Genomic DNA, 12,202 nt, shown 5'->3' with positions numbered 1-12,202 from the left:
AGGAATGAACAAGGCTGTGCTGCAATAAAACTTTTTTTTATGAAAACAGGCAGCAAACAAATTTGGCCACAGGCCACACTTTGCTAATCTCTACTTTAGAATGTCACTTATGTGCCCTTTTCTAAGATTTGCAAATCAAAAGTAAACCCAAAAGTAAAGGCCTAACTGTTGCCTCTAATTACTTATTTATTCTCATAAATCAACTTGACACTCTATAGCAGCTTCAATTCAAAGATAAATAAGGTCTGTCACACACTAGTGTAACCATAAATACAAAATTTAACATGCCAACATATTACGTTAAAAAGCTCACCTTTTAAAAGGAAACTTTTGATTGCTAAAAGAAAATATATTTAGCTTTGAAATTTATCTTCTTTTTTTCCTACCATGGTTATCTTATCAGGAATGATTTATCAGGTTAACCTAGAAGCATACTGCGAGTGATGCTGGTGCAATATGAAACTTTTCCAAACAGATAACCCACAGGATATATTCTCAGCATAAGTAAAAGCAAATCAAAAGTTGCCTACAGGTAAATAATTTTAAGTTGCTGCATCCTTTTTAAGAATGAGCTTTTTAATGAAATTAAAGGTCTTAATCATCATTCAAAGATGAAACAAGACTTGTATTAGAAATAAATACTACATAACCAACTACAGAAAAAATAAATTGTGGTAAAAACAATAAATTACCTCCTCCTTACTCAACTGCAATGATGTGAGTAATTCATTCCACTTAATGATGAGAATTGCAAAATTAAAGTAAAAATAAGATTATTATCTCTCTAATGTTACAATAAGTAACAATTACTAAAACGCTTTAAAAATAAAGTCGTCAGTTTTCTCAGAAATCACTCCAATATAAGAAAAGTAAGTGATCAAGATGTATTCAAGAAAAATATTAACATCAATTGTAAATTTAACCAAGATAACTTTCCCATGGAATAGTACATGTGAATAAAGCAGAGATAACTAATTTAAACTTTAAAAAAATGACACACAAATGAAAAAGGAAAAATTACCTCAAGGAAATAACAGTTAAGAGAATTTACACTTTATGAGAAATGAATTTAGTTAATTTTATTACTGTTCAAATTGGTCTACTCTCTTTTTCTCCCAATATTCTCTATCCCCACCTGCCACCACATTTGAGGATCATTTGATGAAAGATTAAACACTAAAAGATGCCAGAAACCCTTACCGATTTCTCAGGGTCTTGTGCTCCAGACGCTGCAACCCTGAGTTCTAAATCTTTTTCTCTAAACAAAATTAAAGTTTTACATATTAAAAAGATATAGTAAACTATCAAAATTATAAATCATCACTGAAAGAAGCTTATACACAAAGTCTATGCAATACATCTACAAAAACAAGTAATTCGTTTAACTGACATTACAGCCTTAAATAATACTGAAAGCCAAATTTTTTTACTTGATACAAAGTAAACTAGAATTCACACATAACTAACTTAGACTATATATCTCTAAGCCAATGCCTAGAGTATTTCAAAGACTAATTCACACAAAATAAAACACAAAAATAAAATCTTTACCGTGTAAAACAAAAAACCTCTTTTAGGGTACACATATATTTTCAGTTAGCAAAAAGAAGGGTAAAAATTTAAATATATCTACCATACTTCCTAATAATAGGGTTTTTTTTAAAATGACGTTAAAGATAGCTAACATCAAACAGTAGATATTGGCTTCCTCTGAGATAGAGGGAAAAAGGCAAAAACTAAGAGATAACAGGTCTCAAATTCTCTCAAAACGAGATCTCTATTCCTAATTTTGTTGTTGTTGTTTTTGTTGTTGTTTAGTCAAGAGTCTCACCCTGTCGTCCAGGCTGGAATGCAGTAGCGTGATCTCGGCTCACTGCAAACTCCGCCTCCCAGGTTCAAGCAATTCTCCTGCCTCAGCCTCCCGAATAGCTGGGACCACAGGCGTGTGCCATCACGCCTGGCTCATTTTTTGTATTTTTAGTAGAGACGGGGTTTCACCATGTTAGCCAGGATGGTCTCGATCTCCTGACCTCGTGATCCGCCCACCTGGGCCTCCCGAAGTGCTGGGATTACAGGCGTGAGCCACTGTAATTTCTAATTTTAATCTATATTTAAAATTTCTAATTTTAAGCTATATTTAAAATTTCTAATTTTAAGCTATATTTAAAATTTCTAATTTTAAACTCTATTCCTAATTTTAAACTGTAATATCTCATAGGTATTTCAACAAGAAAGACTACAAACAATGATACCTATGTACAACATAAATACTTGTGATTTACCATTCCTGTAGAATTGAGGAAGCCATTGAAGATTTTTGAGCAGGGTGCCAGTTTGATTAGTGTATTTTTTGACAGTTAATATTACATAGTGTGCTGGATCTACTGGAGCAGGGAGAAGGGAGTTGGGAAGACTAGTTATTAGTTAGGAAGCTATTGCTGCAATCCAGGTCAGATGTAGAGAGGACTTATCCAATGTTAATGGCTCTGAGAATAGAAAGAAGGAGGGGGCCTCATATGAAGTGAATACGAGAGGACAAGGAATCCAAGTCATAGTGAGATTTTGAGGCTCTATTATTGGGCTATTAATAGAAAATGAAGAGGGACAGTTGGTTTTGAGATGCTCATTTGGGATGGAAATGTTAAATTTATAGGATACAATTTTTTTTTTGCATGTATGTGTATGTGCATACCATTTCATATGGCAAAAAAATACTTTTATATTTGTTACTACATATGGGATAATCCAATGGGCATGTCTATAACATTAAATGCTACCTTAAATCAAAAACTGAAGAAATCAATGAGGGAAGTAAAAGGGCTATTACAGAATATATAAATACTCTCACTTGCTACTTATGACCAAAAAAAAAACAAAAAACAAAAAACAAAAAACAAAAACTCTCTTAGTATTTATTTTCCTTGTTGATTTAGCATGTAGAGATTAAAATATAAGTGATTTACAAATCAAACATCGTATTAGAATGACAACCCCTTATTTAACCATCATGTCATTTTACACAAATGCATTTTAAACTCAAAATATCTCTCTTAAATGCAAACCTTTCATTACCGTCTCTTGTTCCTCTGTTGCTCAGCCATTTGTTCCAATAGTTCTAGTCTGTATTTCTCTTTCCTTCTCTGAATAAGTTCTCGATCTTCACCTCCTAGATAGTGGTATGAGAAAAATACAATCTTAACTCTTAAGCATCGTATGCAATTAGAAAGTCAAGTCCTTAAAAACTCCATCTTAACTGTATCATATAATTACTAATATGCAAGAAATATAGAAGGAAAAAAAATCACATGAATCAGTCCTTCTTCAATTTCTTTTGTAATTAATGGGTACCTACTATGTGTCAAACACAAGACACAGTAATCATGCCCATGCCTCTACCATTAGTCAAAAATTTTCCTAAATAACAGAATATTCTTATCCCAACCCCATTTTTCTAACAATCCAAATAATATTTCCATTAATAATTTCCATAAGTCTTATAAATTTAACATTTCAATTGCAAACGAGCATCTCAAAACCAACTGCCCCTCTTCATTTTCTACTAATGGCCCAATACTGGAGCCTCAAAATCTCACTATAACTTGGATTGCTTGTCCTCTTCTATTCACTTCATATGAGGCCCCCTCCTTTCTATTCTCAGAGCCATTAACCTTGGATAAGTCCTCTCTACATCTAACCTGGATTGCAGCAATAAGTTCCTAACTAATAACTAGTCTTCCCAACTCCCTTCTCCCTGCTCCAATAGATCCAGTACGCTATGTAATATTAACTGTCATAAAATACACTAATCAAACTGGCACTCTGCTCAAAAAACTTCAATTCTACAGGAAAAAATACAAACCTCTCACCCTGGTATTCCTTATACAAAAATCCAGTTAATCAAAAATTCTGAATGCAGAGAAGATTATTATTTGTGCTAATGCCACAAAATAACCTCTTAATCTAAATATGCAAGATCTGGAACACTACAAAAATCACAGGGTATCAAGAATGCAATTGAAACAGCAATTTCTGTACTGCCTTCATTATTGGTCTCCAACCATCAGTGGGCACACAGCATCTCAGTTTGTCCATTAAGCACAGATGTCAGCAAAAGTGAAGCTCCCATAGAGGTAACACAAATTACATTAAGGTTAATAACTGTGTTTTATAATAAAAGTAAATATTCCCATTCCACTTCTGACCATGATATAATAACCAAGCACAAGACTTAACCTCACACTGTTTAAAAAACAAATAAACAACAACAACAGAAACACTAGAAAACTGCGCAAAATACACAAAATAATTGTTTTCCAGATACTGGACAATAGGTAGTGCAGAACTGTAATTGAGGTGAGCCCTATAATCACCCAATTTCTGCCCAAATGAAATTTCCAGACCACAGATACAGGTAAAGAGGTAAAGAGAACCCAAAGAGGGCCAGGAAACTGAGCTAAATTGAGTAGATAAAGAGCAAAATTCAGGAAGGCTAAAATGGCTAGAAGTTATGGAGCAAAGATCCAATAGGAAGTATAAAAAGAGCTCCAGAAATCAACAGGAGGTCCCTTCAGACTTTGCAGTGTGCTAGTTTGTGCATTCATAGAGTGAAATTCCATTTGGCCTGGCAACAAACTAAGAAGGATATGTAAACTGAACAATTCTCAGACCTGAAACAAAGGAGCGAAATTCAAGCTCCAGCCAGCTATGTTCTTGGTGGTCTTTCAGGCAACATGTCAGAAAGGTCACTCTGTAGCAGTAAGACTAAACTATTCTCTGAAAGGAAAGCTACTCTAGAGGTCCTTAGCTAAGCTTAAAACTGAACTCAGATCAAGTTGGTCTTTAGTGAGGGAGAAGGAAAGGAAAAATCATTTGGGAAAAAATTCAGACTGCAAAAGCAGCCTGCTTGAAAAGTCACAGCAACAGGCAAAAATAAAACAACCTGGGGGGAAAAAAAAAACCTCAGACTGCACCTGGACAGATAAGCAAACAGGGTCCACCTGGACAGATAAGCAAACAGAGCACAGAGCTCTTTGTTCTTTGTCTAATTAGTGAACTCCCAGGAAAAAGTTTCCACCCCCGTTTAGGCATATGCATGGTGGGAACTTGCATGGGGATGGGGCGGGGGTGGCTTATCTAAAACAAACCCACAGTTATACAAACAAGACAAGCCGATTTCTACTTGCCTAAAGATGTACCCACAGCTGTATAAGATAGCGGGAGTAGCACAGACAGCTTTACTGATAAAAGAAGTTTCTCAAACTCCTACAGAGATGAAGAGTTTCTTACAAAAGCTTTTTAATTCAGCTGTAACCCCGCCATCCACTTGGACTCCCCTCTTCCCTGCAGAGAGCTTTTTTTCTTTCACTTATTAAACTTTTGCTCCAACCTCACCTTTGTCTATGTTTCTTAATTTTCTTGGACATGGGACAAAAAACCTGGGGTACTAGTTCAGACAATGAGAAACTGCTATATTAAGGAGCATGTGTGAGATTGCAACATTAGTAACAGAGAAATCTAACTATGGTAGGCAAAATTTTTTAAAGATGGCTGCTATGTTCCCTGCTCCCAGCTGAATCCCTGTATAATTCCCCCCCCTTGAGAATGGGTAGGACCTGTAACTTACTTGTATACAATAGAATATGGAAGGATGGAAAAATATTTGCAGATGTAACTAAGGTACCAAATCAACTAATTTTGAGGTAATTAAAAGGGAGATTATCTTAGGTGGCCCTGATATAATCAGGTGAAAGCCCTTAGAAGAAGGACTGGGCCCTCCCTGAATTCAGAGATTCTTCTTGCTGGCATAAAGTGAGTAACCATGGTGAGGAAGCCCACATGGCAAGGAACAGCAGATGGCCACTAGGAACTGTGGGCAGCCTCCAGTGGGTATCCAGTAAGAAGCCAGGGCCCTCAGTCACACAGCCACAAAGAAATGAATTCTGCCAACAACCTGAATTAGCTTAGAGGCAGATTCTTCCCCACTCAAGCCTCCGGTTAAAAGGCAGCCTGGTGGATACCTTGATTATAGCCTTTTGAGACCATTAGCAAAGGATCTGTTCAGTAAACCATGCCCAGACTTGACCCACTGGAGTTGCTGCCTGAATGCAATTTCCAAATGTTCACTAGAAAAACTGGGATCAAACAATACAGAAGACCTGAAAGAGATACTTTTGTGACATTCAGGCACAAAACATGGCCCACATTCCAGACTTTCAAAGCAGACTATACAAAGCAAAAGCTGCAAGCTATTGGTGAAGGGACAGAAAATCAGCTTGGACCCAGTATCCCACATTCTTATACAGCAAAAGATTGTTACTCTTAGGGGAAGGGCAAAAAAATCTGGTGAAAAATCTGATGCAAAACCCTCCTCAGACACAAAGAAGAGTTTAGCTATCATCCTGGGCAAGGACAGTAATGTTGCGAAAGACCCATCCCTGAGGCCCAGATGCACAGGACCAGTCCAGCATCAAGTAACAATCAACAGCAATATACTGCGGAGAAGGGGGAAGTGTGAAGGGAGAGATACCCTCACTGTCAAGGACATGAAGGTCTTGCTGAAAACTGGGAAAGTGCAGGAACACTAAGAAAATCCCTCTGGCACTCCAGGCCTCACACGAAGGACAAGATAGAGAATTCAACACTTCTCTCTAGGCAATCAATAGAAGCAAATAAAATTCATTAAGGATATACAAGACATGAACATACGATGAACCAACTTGACTTAACTCTTTGTTTTTTTTTTGACACTTAACTCTTTTTTTTTTTTTGACACAGGGTCTTACTCTGTCACCCAAGTTGGAGTACAGTGGCACAATCACGGCCCACTGCAGCCTCAACCTCCCAGGCTTAAGCAATCCTCCCACCTCTGCCTCCTAAGTGGCTAGGAGTACAGGTGCGTGCCACCACACCCAGTTAATTTTTTTATTTTTTACTTTTTGTAGAGACATGGTCTCCCTATGTTGTCCAGGTTGCTCTCAAACTCTTGGGCTCAATCAAGTGATCCTCCTGCTTCAGCCTCCCAAGATGCTGGGATTACAGGTGTGAGCCACCATACCCAGCCTTAAATGACATTTATAAACTACTATACTCAACAACTGCACCATGCATATTCTTTCGAGTACACACTAAACACTCACCAAGACAGACTATATTCTGAGCCACTCAAAAAAAAAAAAAAACTTTGTCAAAGAAATTAACAAACTTGAAATAACTGAAACTAATCTAATTATATTCTTGGATCATAAGAGGCTTAAACAAGCAGTCAATAACAAAAAGACAGAAGGAAAATCCCCAAATGCTTAGAAATTTTAAAACATACTTCTAAATTACCTATGGTTCTCTTATAAACCCCACAATACATTTGTTATTTAGCTCTAAACTAAATCAATGATCTCACTTTTTAAATAAAGCAAAAGGCCCCAAGTGACATCCTTGGGGCAAAATTATAGGAAGATAAATTTCAGTTCAATTGAAATAAGAGTATCATAACAATCACAGCCATCTGAAGATGGAATGTCCTGTCTCTGGAAATCATAAGTTTCCTATAGGTATGTACAAACATAGTTTGGGGGGGAAAAGATCAACCAGGAGATAAGTCATTGAATTAAATGACTTTAACGGTTTCAAATGTTAGAGTCCATTGTCTTACCAAACATTCATCTATAAATCCTGGATTGCATTAGTGATAAACTCATGCCATTCATCTTTAAAAGTCAGGGTACAATAATCCTTTTATTGATAAAATTATTTATCAGTAGGCTCTCAGCTCAGACAGACATTCTCTTATTTTACCATGTTTTATAAAATACATCGGCCGGGAACAGTGGCTCACGCCTGTAATCCCAGCACTTTGGGAGGCCAAGGCAGGCACATCACTTGAGGTCAGGAGTTTGAGACCAGCCTGGCCAACATGGTGAAACCCCGTCTCTACTAAAAATACAAAAATTAGCCAGGCATGGTGGCACATGCCTATAATTCCAACTACTCAGGAGACTGAGGCACAAGAATCGCTTGAACCCAGGAGGTGGAGGTTGCAGTGAGCCAAGATCGTGCCACTGCACTCCAGCCTCAGTGATAGAGCGAGACTCAATTTCAAAATTAAAAAAAAAAAACAAAACATAAGAATATAGCCTTTTAAAATAAAATAAATAAATAAAAACAAAACAAAAAGAATATAGCCTTTACATGGTACTGATTAAACTAGTCAATTTTCACCTACAGATATTACACTAGAATTCTAGGTGGCATGCCATTTTTCTCACAATAGCCATTCACAAAGGAACAAAAACCTGAGAATATAATGCAATAATATGTCTCTAAACCAGTATTTAATTTACTGACTGTTTTTACGTTGAATGAATCTAGAGTGTTAATTTCTTCATATACTTTACTAAAACCAAATTTCAGTTTTTTTCTAACAGTTTTCACACAAAGACCTCTTTTCTATTACATATTTAAAGGTACAAACCAGAAACAAGGCTCTCCTCACAGTTTCAAATTGTGACAAGTGTAATATAGCAAAACAAGCTTATATTCAGCAATGACCTTGACTTCCAATAAATAGAAAATTTAGACAATCACCATGATTTGAACAAAACACCTTGTCAGAAACTATGAAAAGAACAAAGGAAAGAAAGGTTTAATTTGGAGAAAATAAACTAAAATACAAAGCAGTTTTGTACTAGCTGAAGAAACTAGAAAGAAGAATTAAGGAAAAAACTATCATAAATAAAACAAAATATTTTTAAAAAGCAGAATATAAGAAACAGCCACATTGCAACAGAGTGCTAATAAAATATGGAATTAAAAGCTCATTACTGATTGGTAACGATCAATCCATTCTGCAAAAAAAAAGATTACTGAAACTAATAATTTCATTATCACCTACGGAAAGCACATCACTAATTTAGCTTTAAAATTATACATAGATGTGTTCATGAACATCATGAATAAAAATAAAAAGATGTATAAAATTTAAAAAATACAAAATAAAATTATATAGAGCTATATATGTTAAATGATTAGAATAGTACCTAGCATAAAGTAAGCACTTACAAATATTTTCTACTATTAGTAAAAATAGTATTAATTACAACACTGAGTTCTCACTTAAAAAAGGATTATAAGACACTCTATACAAGTCCAACTAATTGGAAGTTTTGTGCCTACCAAAGAGCATCCCTGCAAAAGGACTACAGGTATCTTGATTAGCAGATTTGGATGTTTCATTGTCTGGAGCACTAAAGAAAAAAAGACAGAGAAAAAGAGTAAATTAAAATTCAGATAATTTTCAGGAAGCAAAATTATGAGTTATCAGCCTTTCAAAGTACTATGGACATTAAAATATTTACAAATTTTTAAGGTTAAGGTAAAATCATGGCATTCTATCTCTTTATACAGTGCAACTCCAATGTATTCAGGCTTAAAAAAAAAAAAAAATTGGGCCAGGCACGGTGGCTCACACCTGTAATTCCAGCACTTTGGGAGGCCTACGTGGGTGGATTGCCTGAGGTCAGGAGTTGGAAACCAGCCTGGCCAACATGGTGAAACCCTGTCTCTAATAAAAAATACAAAAAAATTAGCTGAGTGTGGTGGTGGAGGCCTGTAATCCCAGCTACTCAGGAGGCTGACGCAGGAGAATCACTTGAAACCAGGAAGCGGAGGTTGCAATGAGCCGAGATAGCATCACTGTGCTCCAGACTGGGTGACAAGAGTGAGACACATATCAAAAACAAAAACAAAAACATTCAGCTTGTTTCACTGGCTGTATAGGTTCTCAAATAAAATCTTTTTCAGGCTGGGCGTGGTGGCTAACACCTGTATTACAGCACCCTGGGAGGCCAAGGCAGGCAGATCGCTTGAGGTCTGGAGCTTGAGACCAGCCTGGCTATCATGGTAAAACCTCGTCTCTACTAAAAATACAGAAATTAGCTGGACGTGGTGGTGCACGCCTATAATCCCAGCTACTTGGGAGGCAGAGGTAGGAGAATCACTTGAACTCGGAAGGCAGAGGGTACAGTGAGCCAAGATCCCGCCACTGTACTCCAGCCTGGGTGACAGAACAAGACTCTGTCTCAAAAAAAAAAAAAAATCCTTTTTCATAAAAAAAACAGCTACCCCAGTAAAAAAAAAAAAAAAAAAAAAAAGAATATAAGTGCACATAAGACCGGGAGCAGTGGCTCACGCCTGTAATCCCAGCACTTTGGGAGGCCAAGGCGGGCGAATTACCTGAGGTCAGGAGTTCGAGACCAGCCTGGCTAACATGGTGAAATCCCATCACTACTAAAAATACAAAAAAATTAGCCAGGCGTGGGGACGCACGCCTCTAATCCCAGCTACTCGGGAAGCCGAGGCAGGAGAATCACTTGAACCCAGGAGGCAGAGATTGCAGTGAGCTGAGATCGTGCCACTGCACTCCAGTCTGGGCGACAGAGCGAGACTCCATCTCAAAAAAGAAGAAAAAGAAAAAAAAATAAGTGTACATAAATAAATTAAAAAATTAAAAAAAAAAAAGAGAAAGAGTGATCTATGCACACACTTAGAAAAGATCATCCCTAAAAACACTCCTTCCTGGCCATGCACAATGGCTCATGCCTGTAATCCCACCATGAGTTTGGGAGTTCAAGACCAGCCTGGACAACGGAGATCCTGTCTCTACAAAAAATTTTTTAAAAAAACTAGCCAGGCATAGTGGCACATGCCTGTAGTCCCAACTACTCCAGAGGCTGTGGTGGGAGGGTCACTTGAGCCAGGAAAGTCAAGGTTTCAGTGAGCTATATCATGTCACTGCACTCCAGCATGGACAACAAAGCGAGACTCTGTCTCAAAAAAAGAAGAAAAAAAAAAACCTTTCTTGGAAGATAGAAACAAGGGGAAAAAAATCCTCAAAGGAAACTTATTTAATTAGAACAAAAGAGCAAATTATCTTATTGCAAGCAGTGTTTATATATTACTTTTCTTAGAAAAAAAATAGACATCTTTCTTGACATATGACATTATCTTCACTGTATACTATAGATTCAAAACCATTTATCCTTATGTATGACACAGGAATGCCACCAAAATGATAAAAAACTGTAAGTAGAAAGAGAACATAAACATAAAATACATATAATTTCCTTTCCTTTCAACATGACAGAAATATGAGCACTAATTTTACAAAGTAAGCATAAAAGCTATCTACTTGATAAACTGAAGATCAAAAATAAACTTTTGAAAGAAAAATTCACACCACAGGAACATTTCCATTTTTTTTTTTTTTTTTTTGGAGACAGAGTCTTGGTCTGTTGCCCAGACTGGAGTACAGTGGTGCGATCTCGGCTCACTGCAAGCTCCACCTCCTGGGTTCACGCCATTCTCCTGCCTCAGCCTCCTGAGTAGCTGGGATTACAGGGACTACCAGGGACTACAGGGATTACCACGCCTGGCTAATTTTTTCTTTTCTTTTTTTTTTTTTTTTGTATTTTCAGTAGAGACCGGGTTTCACCATGTTGGCCAGGCCAGGCTGGTCTTGAACTCCTGACCTCAAGTGATCCGCCTGCATCGGCCTCCCAAAATGCTGGGATTACAGGCATGAGCCACTGGGCCCGGCCACATTTTCAATTTATTTCCAGTCAAGTTGCATCACCATGACTCTAAGATATTTTAAGTTGATTTTTAGTCCATTAAATTATACTTATTTCTTTTATTATTTCAAACAAATTTACATACTTTGTAATGATAGGGACTTCTTCAGAACACCTTGGCACACTTTATAACCAAAACTTGTTCTTTGAAAGAATGCTGTAAAGTACTATCGATTTTCATTTAGTACCACCTCCCCATCCTTTCTTTTCCTTTAATTCACTTCTCACTAAGAAGGAAGGCTGTTAATTTACTGTATCTTTCTACTTTTTCAGTTAGCCAGCTTTAGGCACATTCTGTTTCACAATGTGATGACTAAAGGGGAGAATTTATATTACATACTGTACCTTTTATTTTCAGCAGATGAAATTCTTATGTTTGACTGTTCTATAACATCCCCATCATGTTCCATAGGAGGCATATTCCCTCGTCTGTTCCTGTGCATCCTTAAAAACACATTAGCTTATAAAGCATGTTCCACATACAGTGGACCTTCTTATAACACTTTGGTGTTTTTACATTTGATGTTGGCAACATTAAAGGGAACAAAGTGTTATAATGAAGTTTTACTATAAACGCA

The 12,202-nt window shown here is 36.8% G+C and overlaps 1 protein-coding gene across 27 annotated transcripts in view; it reads right to left on the bottom strand.

Moving 5' to 3' along the window:
- CSPP1 (centrosome and spindle pole associated protein 1) overlaps nt 1-12,202 on the bottom strand; it is a 136,407-nt gene that overhangs the window by 82,501 nt on the left and 41,704 nt on the right. For 14 of the 27 annotated variants that reach the window (XM_054561700.2, XM_054561698.2, XM_054561702.2 and 11 more), the window contains 4 exons: nt 11,970-12,068; nt 9,169-9,239; nt 3,073-3,166; nt 1,201-1,258 (listed from right to left, as the gene is read on the bottom strand). The exons of 6 other annotated variants lie outside the window; for them this stretch is intronic. In XM_054561700.2, coding sequence (XP_054417675.1) covers nt 1,201-1,258; nt 3,073-3,166; nt 9,169-9,239; nt 11,970-12,068 — 322 coding nt within the window. The remainder of the gene's footprint in view (nt 1-1,200; nt 1,259-3,072; nt 3,167-9,168; nt 9,240-11,969; nt 12,069-12,202) is intronic. 7 more of the 27 variants (XM_054561689.2, XM_054561696.2, XM_054561699.2 and 4 more) reach the window with 1 other exon arrangement.

Source organism: Pongo abelii, chromosome 7, assembly GCF_028885655.2.
Source record: "Pongo abelii isolate AG06213 chromosome 7, NHGRI_mPonAbe1-v2.0_pri, whole genome shotgun sequence".
NCBI lineage: Eukaryota > Metazoa > Chordata > Mammalia > Primates > Hominidae > Pongo > Pongo abelii.
Note: the sequence above shows the minus strand (reverse complement) of the source record. Positions and strands in the feature narration are given on the sequence as shown.